Below are 13205 nucleotides of genomic sequence, written 5' to 3'. Positions count from 1 at the left end.
ATAGAGTTACAAGAAAATCCAAATCACAAACCACCAACACCAAAATTAATCATTTTACGCTTGATTCTGATCTATCAAGATCGAGATTGAATGTCCTTTTTCTTTTCGTCTTGCTTCGGACATGGGACCCTCCTCACATAAATGTAGGATTAATTATTTTTTAAATCAATCTTAATTTTTTATATAATTTATCATTTAAATTAAATTATATAATGTGTCGTGTAAAATTTTTTAAATAAAATTATTTAATTTTGTGTGAATTAGTTATAAAAAATTCCGATTTCTCAAATGAAAACATTAAAATAAAAAAAACTCAGAAGAAATTCGTTTATAAAGACTTAAAATTAGACAATTGATTTTACCTTTAATCCAATTAAGAAAACTTAAAACTCTCTTTTGCAGTCAGCGTCACTGGTGGTCTTCTAATTTCAGTCTCTTGTGCGGCAGCCGGCTCGTGATAGACAAAAGAGTAAGGCCCGTTTGGATAGTGATAAAAGGAAATGAGTTGAAATGGTTTGTGAATAATAGTGAGATTATTAGTTGAAATTAGATGAAATGAGGTGTTGTATCTCATATCCAAACGGGCCCTAAGTCGGCTTGGGTACAGGGAACCAAAGGAATTATTCACCAATTTAATCTTCACTTCTGAGGAATTCAAGATCACAAGATTGAAGTGATCATCTATGGCTATAAATTCATGGGAGCATTGAGGAACGGATTACTAATAAAAATCTCAAAGCCCAACTCTTCCAGGCATAGGAAACATGGATTCCAATATAAAGGAATTTGCAGAGGAGACTTATGTTCCCACTTATGCACCATCTCTTCCAGTTCCAAATGTTCAAGAAATGATGAGGTCTGACCCTTTTCAGATTCCTGAAAGATATGCAAGGAAACATGAAGACATGCAGAATGACACAGTTCAGCCTCATCTTTCCTTCGAGATTCCAGTCCTTGATTTATCATTGCTGTCAAAAGGAGACGCAGAGGAGCTTAAGAGGCTGGATCTTGCATGCAAAGACTGGGGCTTCTTTCAGGTAATTATATTCATTCATATTTTGCAAACGACGCAGAGATAAAAGGTTGCAGATAAGATGCTATTTTGCATCTTGGATGAGGTTGAGTCTCCAGCATATATAAAATCTCAGCTTTCACATTGAAAACTCATTTTGATCAGGTGATAAATCACGGAGTAGCAAGCGAAGTGCTGCAGAATACAAAGGACGTCACAGCTGAGTTTTTTTATCTTCCACTAGAAGAGAAGAACAGGTATTCAATGCCATCGGATGACATACAAGGTTACGGACATGCTTATGTGGTTTCTGAAGAGCAGACACTCGACTGGTCCGATGCACTTATTCTCGTCGTTTATCCAACCCAATATCGTAAGCTACAACTTTGGCCAAACCAACCCAAGGGAATCAGGTACGTTTCCAATGCATTTGAGTTCAAGAAAACTGGAGGATTCTGCAATTTGAAAACTAAGGTTATCCCACAAATGCAGGGAAGCCATTGAAATGTACTCGAGTGAAGTCAGAAGAATCGCGGTGGAGCTCCTAGGTTCGCTGTCTCTGATTATGGGGACAGAAAAGGATGCTCTGCTTGGTCTGCACAAAGAGTTGGTACAAGGTTTGCGTGTAAACTACTATCCTCCCTGCCACACTCCTGACAAAGTACTAGGTTTAAGTCCACACTCGGACTCAAGCACCATAACCATACTCATGCAAAAGGATGATGTATGCGGGTTACAAGTTAGACATGGAGGAGCATGGGTGCCCCTCAAGCCCATCCCCAATGCTCTTGTTGTGAATGTTGGAGATGCTATTGAGGTATTGGTCCCCAAGTTTCGACTTTGTCCTTTAAGAAAGCATATTCCAGAAGGAATTCCCATAATAGCAATAGGAAAAATGCTAATCTACACAAATTTTACAAAAGTTATTCTACACACAGACATGACATCCACGTTTCTTAGTGTCATGTCATCATTTGAAGAAAACCCAGAGGCATGAGAATGAGAGTATTCTATACACCATACTATCATCTTACTTTTTATCCCACTAAGTATGATGTGGTACATTTATCACCATTAAATGATCATTTATTTCATGTTTCTTTTTCATCTAATGGTGATGAATGTGCTACATACTACTTAATATGATCAAAATAGGATGAGAATGTGGTGTATAACATTACTCTTTTTTCTAAACTTGAAAGTCCCAAGTAGAAGAAAAGTAGGCACATGAAGATTGCCCTAAGTAGGTTTGGATAGTGAGATGAAAATTTTTTGTTTTAGATGAAAGTTCAAAATTTTATTTTTTAATATTATTATTATTTTAGAATTTAAAAAAGTTGAATTGTTTATTATATTTTATGTAGAAATTTGAAAAAGTTGTAATGATAATATAAGATGAGAATTTTGTGTCTCATCTCACTTAATAAATATTGTAAAACTCACTTCACATGCATCTCTCTCTCTTATTTGAGATTAGGGACCTCGATGCCCTTATAGCAAGTAATAGAGTTCATGTAGGACTCTTTAAGGTCTAGAATGGAAGAGAAAGAGAGACACAGTAAGTCTCACGACAATTATTGAATATTAAATACCGTGTGAAACTTATTTTATATGTCTATCTCTTTTTCACTCTAAGCCATAAAGTTGAAATTATAGAATATCTAAGCCATAGAGTTGGAATCAGAATTCTATGGAATCCAAATTATACCTATTCCTGGAACTAAAGATTTGGTTTGTTGTGTTGTAATATCAGATATGGAGCAATGGGAAGTACAAAAGCATTGAGCACAGGGCAGTGACAAACGAGAGCAAGGCAAGGATATCTTATGCAGCATTTGTCTGCCCACACGATGATGTAGAAATTGAGCCATTAGGGTATGTGTCAGATGCCGCAAAGTCCAGTAAGATGTACAAGAAAGTCAGGTTTGGAGATTATCTGAGGCAATCCATGAAGAGGAAAATGGATGGAAAGGCCCACACTGACTTCGCAAAACTGGAAACAATCGAGTATAGGGCAAATTGAAAGATTGACAATTTCACATACTCTGTTTTTATGTAACGTTATTTCTTGCATTTCTCTTCTCCACCATGGCTTTTACATACTTCGTACAGTGAAAGACAACCATATAAATTTATAGGAGATGATTGAACTCAATGTGTATACTGTTCATTGCAAAAACGGTATATTATGAGCAAAGTATCAATCCAAATCAGAAGGAAAGACAAAAGTTCGAAAAACACTAGATTCTACAGCACATTTAACTCATTAAGGTCTCATACGTTGCAAAGCATATTTAACACATATTTTTATGCAACAATCCCTATGTCACATCATTTAGGCTACCAAACTTCAGACTTTAATATCAAACAAAGGCAAAAGGCAAACGAGAACTTCTGGCAACATTCCTAAGATTCGGATGTGAGATGAGAACAAGGCAGGGGAGATGTGCTGAAAAAATACATAACGAAAGGCATGATACGTTAGGAAAACAAAAAATCCCACGCTCCAAAGGCTGGCTCCGGCCCCATATTCTCTCTAGGTTTTACCCATTCAACTGTCCATTAGCATCCTCTCCTTCACCTGAGTTATTCCGACCATCTGCAGCATCAGGTGGAGGACCTGATCCTAAAAGCAAAGGAGTTTGTTTCTTTTCAGAACTGGGACTTTTAGCAGATGGGTTTGCAGCCCAAGCTCTAAGAGGTGGTTCAAAATGCTTGCTGGCAACATCAGGTGGAAGTGCATCTTCCCCAGGAAGAACAAGAAGCCCCTTCTCTCGCAGAGAAGATGGCTCATTGTAACATGTATTCCACAGGGAATCTACAAGCTGCCTCTCCTCCCAAGCAGCCGCAAGATCTTCAGGAGACATCAAGCTGATACCCTTCATCCGTTCTTGGAGAAGCTGCTTCAATTTTTCATCTTCCTCACCTAGACTGCCATTGGCTCCCTCTGTCTTGTCACGAGCAAGCTCAAGAAGGCCCCGAAAGGCAGCTTCTCGTACCTCTGCATCTTCACTTGAAGCTAGGTGCATCATCATGCGAGGAAAGCCTAGCTCACTTACTACATTGCAATCTGAATTATTCTCACGCAGTAGGTAATGGATCAAATTGAGGGCCTTCCTGAAAAGTGGCTAGTTTTGTTAGACATCTAGATTAAGGAAGTTAATCTAACATATATAGTAAATTATATATGCACCTCAAAATACTAAAACCAAATATATTCAAATCTGGCCTTCTTCTTTTTTTTTCAATTTGTTTTTCAAGTTTTCAATCATTTTCCAATGGAAAAAGAAAATGACAACATAACTAAACAGTTCCCACACGTTACCTTTGAAATCTCACACTATCAGAACCTAAAGCATCTCTCAAAGCTGCATAACCATTTGCTAGACGGAATGCCGTGATACCCGGTTTGTTGTGCCGGATTAAAGCTAGAGTCAACCCCAAAGCAAAATTTACATATATCAGTCGCAGCCTAAGCAACTATAATTTAACCACAAAAGATGTTCTTTACAGAACTACAGTCAGCGCTTACAAGATAGTGCCCCAAGTGCTTTAGTTCGAACAGCCACATCAGGGTCTGAAGTAAAATTGGAGAGGAGAGGTTCTAAGCCATTAGCTTCCATGACTAGTTGTTGACTGCGGGGATTATTCTGTACAATAGTTGCTACAACTTCAGCAGCCTTTGCCCGAATATTTGCATGGGAGTTTTTCAGGTAACCAAGAAGAGGGACCAAACCACCGACTGAGTGCAGGTCTGGCACAAATGCATTAGCAGCCAAAAAGATGAGGCAAACTCTTGAACATAGCTGAAGCAGTATTAAGACAAGGAAAAAACGAAGTGCACACTACTGTTATATATATTAAAAATTATTGCATCTGATGCTATATATAAAAATCCAATGACAACATCCTATTATCATAAAACATCGATTCAAATTGGATCAATTCCTCAATTCACCTAACATCAGTCAATGGCATGACATTTTATGGGTATTTTTTGAAAATATTTTCAAGAAGAGTAAGCCAAACACTTCAGCAACTTTTTCTCCCTCTCGAGTGATTGAAGGAACAGCTAATAAAAATTCTTTGTAATAAGCAGATAGAATACATAATAAAAACCCTTTTAAGAATATAGCAGTAGGCAAATGACTAGATAATTTAGTGTCAAGCATCCAAAAGACCTGGAGAACATATGATTATATAGTGCGATATATGGACATGATATCAACCATCAAGGTGATAGTCACTAACAAGCACTCATTCGCATATTACAACTAAAAGCAAGTACCATAAGATACAACTACCAAATCCGCCAATGTAATACCACCATTAGAGAAGCTTTACAAAACAATATAAACACCCGCCAGATGTAAGAACTTACCGTTGGCCATATCAATAGACTCCACGTGCTCTTCTAACTCATCCAATATATCTACCAGAAGACAAGACCACGAACAGAAGCCCAAATCAATATTCCATAAAAACAGTATGAAAATTGGGAGAAAAAAGGACAAATAAAACTATGCTTTCGTGATTGTCACCTTCAATATCTGCGGGAGTCACTCCTTGAGCCTCTAAGACTTGCTCAGGAGTTTGCATAACAAGAGTTATCTCCTTCATGCGCTTAATGACATCAACAGTCTGTGATTGCATAGCCTCCATGAACCATCTTCGATCCTCCTCGCTGATGAACACAAATTAATCAACGCCCATTTCATTAAAATTAAATGCTGTTCGAGCACCTAACAAGATTATCTATAAGAACCTTAGATTTCCAGTAACACAGAGAAATTTGCTTCTAATAAAAGTTCAAAAAACAGCGAGAAATGATATTTAATTCATAGACTAGTTTACTTGAATCGATCAAAGGGACCACGAAGGATACCTCAAATTACGAGGGGGCTGAGTACCATCGGCGTGAGCGAGGCTCCATTTGAGCAATCCCTCCCAGTTGGGTCCGTCTTTAGCCATTATTACTACAACCCAGAAGCCTAAAATTAAAAAATAAAACACCCTTTTTTCTTCTGCTTCGTTCTTCTTCTTCTTCTTCTTTGCTTGGCTAGCTAGGAAAGCGGAAATGTAGAGAAGAATCCTCGAAATGGAATTAGAGAGTGGTATATGTAGGCAGCAAATAGAGGGTTCAGGAAAGGTCTTGAGATTGCGAGAGAAAGGTGGAGACTTCAGAGTTCAGATCAGAAAGGTAAAGTTAGTGGGCTTGACTCGTCTACGGTTTTCGAGCCCAATTAAGGCCCAGCCTGTGATGACCAATTTGTGGCATATGCGCATGCGAATGTCACAAATCAATTGGAAAAAAAAAAAAATGCAAAGTAGAAACCGATTAGACAAAAAAAAAAAAAATTAAAATAATGAAAAAGATTAGAAATTTTTTTTTATTGGTTTTAAACGATATTTGGATGAAATTTGAAACAATTATAAAAATCATAAGTTTTTTTAAGAAAAAATATATTCATCATATATTTTCTCATCATCATTTCATTATCTCATGATATGGCATTAGATGATAGATCTACAAGTGAAATATAATAAATCATTTTTAATGATTTAATACCACATCATGAGATGATGAGAATTGAAATTATTAGTAGCATACTCTTTTTCTAAAAAAATAAAACCAAATGTACGTGGCCTATTGGTTCTTATTTCAAGGTTTATAAGCATTAAAAAGATCGAGAAGTTAAATTCATTTACAATTGAATTATACCATATATTACATTTACATCACACTTTTATCTCATTGTAATAATAAGAAAAATGAGAGTATAGAGTATATAATATTTTTCTTTATAACTTTTATGATTGTTAATAAAAATTATAATTATAACATTAAATATTTAGTATATATTATGGAATAACTTTGTATTTTTATTACTTGACAAATATATATATATATATATATATATATAATTTGTTAATCAGAGCTTTTGTTCCCATTGAGTCACGTGAAAATCTTAAAAAGGTTTTAAAGACAAACGTTTGAATGACAAATATTTAATGAAAGATAGCTAGATTCGAATATTTTAGAAATCTAACTGTTGAAACTCAAAAAGTATTGAAGAGTCTCCTCTTTGGTCTCTCTTGAGAGTTCCCTCTTGAACGAAACTAGAGGTGGTGAAGGTCAGTCGAACTTGTGCTGAGTAATAGAGAAAGCGGAAGATTTTTCAAAGAGGGAGTGAATAGCGAAGGGTGGAAATGGAAGAGTTGGAGAAGTTATGAGAACAAATGAAGTTAACAAAAGAAGAAACGGAGAGGATCAACTTGAATGAAGACGAAACAGAGACAATACAAAAGAAATGAGAGAAATGCCTGATTGGGAAAGTATGTCTAGATCGAGTTATAAGCAAGTCAGTAATTTCATCTATTATGGCTAAGATATGGAGTTTGAGTAAACCAACAGTATTTCAAGAAGTGGGTACGAATTTATTTGTTATAGTCTTCAATACTCATGCGGATAAGTAGAAAGTTGAAGAAGGTAGACCTTGGCTATTTGATAATAGCCTGTTTGTCATAAGGAGATTTGAAGGTGAATCACAATCAAGGAAAATAAACTTTGATCATGAGTCTTTGTGGGTGCAATTGTACAATTTTCCATTAGCAAACACATATAGAGGCATTGGGTAAAGCATAGGCAATTCGATTGGAAAAGTGGAAGATGTAGATGTTGATGAAGATAGGATAGGATGGGGGAAGTGCCTTAGAGTAAAAGTGGAAATTGATCTTACTCAGGCACTAGCTAGAGGAAACAATCAGGGTGAATGGTTCAAAAGTGTGGATTTCATTAAAATATGAGAAACTACCTCAGGTGTGTTTCACATGTAAAAGAATAATGCATGACACTCAGTTGTGTAAACAACAGAAGGAAATGAGAGAAGGAAGAGCAAATCAACTTGGGTCATGGCTGCAGGCAGAGACTAGCGATAGAATAGGAAAGTTCGGAAGTAATGGCAGAGGGGAAGAGGGTAGAGGAGGGGTAACAGACCTCAGGCCTAAATGAGAAGGTGATCATGATGGGCGATGGGTGGAGAAAAGGGATTAAGGGAAAAAAGGGCTAACTTTTTTACAACCAATCAAAATATAGTGGAGACTAAAAAGGAATTAGGGGATAGGAAGAAATAAACAAATGTGAGTATTCAAAAAGGAAATTCAAATTTCCTAACAGTGGATGAAGGTGAGGGGTTAGGGATTCAAAATTGGGATATGATTGTATCTCCTAAAGACAATATCAGTGTCCTGGGGGAGAAAAAAATGCAGGAAATGAAAGAGAGAACCAAAGTGGGTTGGGCTCTAATTTATGGCCCAATTGTGTTGATAATTCACTAGAAGAACCATTGGCTTGTATCGACAAGAGCAAAGACACCATCTCACCTGATACTGATGTCCAGGAGGGCATGCTGCTTAGTAAGGAAAGAAATGCATAAATCAAGAAGTACAGATCAGGAAGCTAGAAACGACGGGCAAGAGGAAATGGTACATTTTCTAATACTCATGTTATAGTGGGTAAGAAAAGAGATTGGCTAGAGGTAGTGGAAACTGAAATGCATGATGTAGTGGGCAAAAAGAATCAAGAGAATGAATGATGGACCAGTGCAAGTGAATGGTGATGAATTGGTGGGGGTTGCTTAGAATTGGCGGAGGTTGCTAAGCAACCCACCATTACCAATGAAAACCTTAAGTTTGAACTATCGGGGGCTTGAAAACCCCCAGACAGTTCAGGACCTTATATTTATGATAAGTGATAAGAAGCTCAGCTTGATTTTTCTAATGGGGACCATGCTTAAGTATGGTAGAATAGATTTTCTAAAAAAGCGATTAAGGTATGAGGGATGTTTTGTGGTGGGTTTGGTAGGTAGAAGTGGAGGACTCATGCTATTGTGGAAAGAAGAATTGAATGTTGAGATTACCAATTACTCACAAAGACATATTAGTGGATGGGTGACAAATCAAAATGAGAAATGCAGGTGGATTTTAATAGGCTTCTATGGCCAACCAGAAGTAAGTAAGAGAAAAAGAAAGCTGGGAATTGTTGGAGTCACTTAAACGACCTAATAATATGTGGTGTGTTATATGGGATTTCAATAAAATTTTAACTCAGAAAGAGACATATGGGAAGAGGCCTAGAAATGAAAGTCAAATGAAAATGTTCATAATGGCTTTAGAAAATTATAATATGTTTGATATGGGTTGGACAAGAAACTTATTTATATGGTGTAATAATCACTATGATGAATCTTTTACAAAGGATAGATTAGACAACGTGGTAGCAAACTTGAAATGGCTTGAATCTTATAGTGATGTGAATGTAGAGATGTTAGCAACTTGTAGTTCTGATCATAAACCTATTATGCTACATTCGAGTAAGGGGCAGAACAACAATTTTGCATAAAGAATGCAATTTAAGTATGAAATCAGTTGGGCACTAGAGCAAGATTATGGTAAAATCATAAAAGTAGAATGGAAGAAAGAGGTTTCAATCTCAGGTCCAATGAATAGAGTGCAAAAAAGATTACAATTTTTTAGTTCTGCTATCAGCAAATAGAGCAGTCACACTTTTAAGCATGGGGAGATAATAATTAAAGAGAAAATTGAGCAATTGAGACAGATGCAGTTAAATGAAGGAATTGGGAATATGGAGGAAATAAAGAAGCCAAAGAAAGATGTGGGTATCATGCTAGAACAGGAGGATCTAAAGTGGACACAAAGAGAAACTGGTACCAACATAGAGATAGGAAAATAAAGTATTTTCATGTTTGTGCAATTAAACGAAGGAGGAGAAGCAACATGCAACAGATTAAAGATACTAGTAATAATTTGTAGACAAGAGGGAGGAAATAAAGAGGCCCTTTAAAGATTACTTTGAAGGAATTTTCTCCTCTACATCTCCTTTCTTAGAGGATATAGAAGTTGTTTTGGATACTGTAGAGGTCAGCGTCACAACACAGATGAATGAGGAATTAGAAAAAAGTTTCACAGTAGAAGAAATCGATGAAGCACTCAACCAAATGTCTCCATTAAAGTCACCTGAACCTGATGGCTTTAGAGCAGGGTTCTATAAAAAAATATTGGAGCATAGTTAAAGAGGAGAGGTATGAACTGTAGCCCTTGATTTTCTAAATAATGGGATTACTTCACCAACTCTGAATTTTACATATATTGTTTTGATTTCATAGGTTAATAATCATGTGGTTGTGCATGATTTTAAACCTATAAGTCTATGTAACGTGCTATATAAGATAATTTCAAAGACTATAGCAAATAGATTTAAGAAGGTGCTACTAGAAATCATTATATTTTCTCAGAGTGCCTTTATTCCGGAGAAGTTAATTTCTGATAATATCATGGTTTTCTATGAAGTTCTTCACACCGTGAAGACTAAGCAAAAAGGCATTCAAGGAAGTATGGCTTTGAAGCTATATATGTCGAAGGCATATGATCGTGTGGAGTATGATTATTTAGAAGCATTGATGAGGAAGATAGGATTTGAGTAAAGATGGATTGCATTAATCATGAACTGTGTCAAAACAATAAATTATTTTGTGTTAATGAATAGAAAACCAGGTGAAAGGATTGTTCCAAAATGTGGTTTGAGGCAGGGAGATCCTCTTTCTCCCTACCTCTTTATTTTATGTGCAGAGGATTTAAGTTCCTTGCTTAACAAATCAGAGCAAAAGGATTTAATAAGAGGAGTCAAAGTGGCAAGACGGGGACCAAGAATCAATCATCTACTATTTACAAATGATTGTGTCATCTTCTGTAGGGAAAAACAATTGGGTTGGGACAATTTACAACTGTTACTTAAGGTATAGAAGAAAGCATCTGGTCAGAAATCGAATCGACATAAGACATCTATCTTCTTTAGTTCAAATACTGGTGCAACAGTGAAAAATCAGATTGTTCGGGAAGCAGGTGCAGGGGCCTTTGGGAGCTATGAAAAATACATGGGATTGCCATCTATAGTGAGAAAGATAAACTATAATACATTTAGAGGAATTAAAGATCAAATTTGATGGAAAATAAATAGCTAAAAAAATAGTTATTTATCTAAGGCAGGGAAAAAAATCCTAATCAAAGCTGTATTACAACCTGTTCCTACCTACACTATCAATATCTTTAAACTCCCTAAAAGACTCTGCCATAAGATCTCAACTATGTTGGCTAAATTGTAAATTTTGGTGGGTTAATCACCAAAATAAGAATGCTATACATTGGAAGAGTTGAGATTATATGGGAGGGGCAAAGAGTAATGGAGGTTTGGGATTTTGAAATATAGAAAATTTTAACATGACTCTACTAGCAAAGCATAGTTGGAGGTTTTTATATTATCCTTCATCTCCAGTGGCAAGAGTTTATAAATGAAAATATTTCAATTGAGGAAGTATATTGGATGCTAAATTGGGTAGTTCTCCACCATTAATCTGGAGACTATGTGGTTAGCAAAAGAGTTCATGAATGAAGGCTTGATCTGGAAGGTAGGTAATGGTAAGCAGATTAAAATCTGAGGACAAAAGTGACTGCCTAAACTATCAACTTATCGTATTTAATCTCAAGTTTCTTCACTAGGTTCAGAAGTAAAAGTGAGTGATTTAATTATATAAGAGCTAAAAGTGTGGAATGAAGAGCTGATCATAAGAGCTAATTTTAACAATGAGAAAGGTGACATAATATGCAGGATACTGATTAGTGAGAGATTGTGATTAATTTGTCCATTGGAATTACTTGATTTAGCAGGTTATATTTGTCTCAAATACTAAAATACACAATATTCTGAAAAATAATTTTAATAATATGCAAAATGATTATTAGGCCCATTTACTTTCTAATGCTGGGTTTTTTGTAAGACATACTAACATGTTGAAATTAATCCATTATAGTACTCTGGCCTAAGGCCACATGATAGGCTCAAGCCCAAAATTGGCCCATGACTCTTACAATGGACTTAAGACTTGTACTGATCAGAAGGAAAAGAAGAGGGCTACATGAAGAATTTAGAGACCCTCGAGAGGAAAGAGAGAAAACCCTTGAGGGTAGATCCGTGAACATCGAGGGAGAATCAGTTACAGGAGAGAGAAAGAGGCGATGGAGATGAGAATAAAAGGAGAAGAAGGGCCAGAGGAAGATTCATTCGTTTTTGTGGGAAGCATTAGGATTTTCTTTCTCCGTTTTTCAGAATCTTTCACTGATAGTTATTAGGGTTTTTATTGTGCCTATGTTCATCAGCAAAATGGTGATGTGAGGCTAGATCTGAACTTGGGTTGTAGAGGAAGGCTTTTATTTGCTTCGATAACTGTTTGGTATCTGTGATTTTCATATTATTCTCTTCATTATGTTGACAAACATGATTTACATGTGAGTATTCGAGGAATATCTTGTTTTTGATCTGTTGTAGACTCATGACACAACAAAATTTTGAATCAATCAAGGATTCCTCTTACCAAGAGCTAAACATGATGTTGGATATTAATTTGATGAGGGATTTCAAATATTGGTGTGTAAATTGCATGCTTTATTTCAAAGTTATTGATTCCTTGATTGGGTTAGTAATAGCATGTAGCACCCAAAAATCCAATCCTTTATTCAATTCAAATGAAACCCTAACTTACAACCCAAGTGCTTGTTAAATTGTTTCTTTAGACCTTTTTCTTTGTTCAAATTTTGATTGCATCATTTTGTGTGAATCCACATCGGTACATACAAAATTTGTAATTTCAGTATCAGGGGAATTTAATCTCTCTTTTTTTTTTTTTTTTTGTTTTTTTTGTTTTTATCTTCAAAATGAAACCCAAGTTTTCACTGATTCACAACCAAATACGTGATCCATATTTCCCACAACCTCTATACATATACCATTGATCATTTTATAATTTTGTAAATTTTGTATACAAAAAACTCAGAACACAGATAGTCACATTATCTTACATTTCCTTTTTGTCCTTACATATTTTTGCATCATAAAATTTGTGAAACTCATTGTCGAGAAAATGATCATGGGATCTCACCCAATACACTAGTTATACTTTTATACTTGGAGGCATTAATTGGTGAGTCTCAGATACCTATAAGTAGTAGTGGTACAGAGGACAAGTTAATATGGAACTACAACAAAGATGGTAAATTTACCATTAAGAGTGCTTATTATGTGGCCCACAACATAAGAAGAAAGAAAGTGGGAGTCATCAAG

General features: G+C 35.8%; 2 protein-coding genes across 2 annotated transcripts; one reads left to right on the top strand and one right to left on the bottom strand.

Annotated features, from left to right (window-relative positions):
• The first annotated feature begins 697 nt into the window (after nt 1-697).
• On the top strand, nt 698-3391 carry LOC121266588 (protein SRG1-like). Its single transcript, XM_041170457.1, has 5 exons — nt 698-1037; nt 1178-1425; nt 1505-1829; nt 2766-3283; nt 3352-3391. Exons 1-4 carry the CDS (start codon nt 765-767, stop codon nt 3033-3035), a joined length of 1116 nt encoding a protein of 371 aa, XP_041026391.1. The 5' UTR covers nt 698-764; the 3' UTR covers nt 3036-3283; nt 3352-3391.
• A 14-nt stretch (nt 3392-3405) lies between these two features.
• LOC121266587 (hsp70-binding protein 1) lies at nt 3406-6172 on the bottom strand. Its single transcript, XM_041170456.1, has 6 exons — nt 5898-6172; nt 5554-5696; nt 5394-5444; nt 4545-4766; nt 4338-4440; nt 3406-4129 (listed from the first exon to the last, which is right to left on the bottom strand). The coding sequence occupies exons 1-6, from the start codon at nt 5981-5983 to the stop codon at nt 3556-3558; spliced, it is 1179 nt and encodes a 392-aa protein (XP_041026390.1). The 5' UTR covers nt 5984-6172; the 3' UTR covers nt 3406-3555.
• Between the last annotated feature and the right edge of the window lie 7033 nt (nt 6173-13205).

Source organism: Juglans microcarpa x Juglans regia, chromosome 5D (genome assembly GCF_004785595.1).
Source record: "Juglans microcarpa x Juglans regia isolate MS1-56 chromosome 5D, Jm3101_v1.0, whole genome shotgun sequence".
NCBI lineage: Eukaryota > Viridiplantae > Streptophyta > Magnoliopsida > Fagales > Juglandaceae > Juglans > Juglans microcarpa x Juglans regia.
This window is presented reverse-complemented; position numbering and strand designations above follow the sequence as displayed.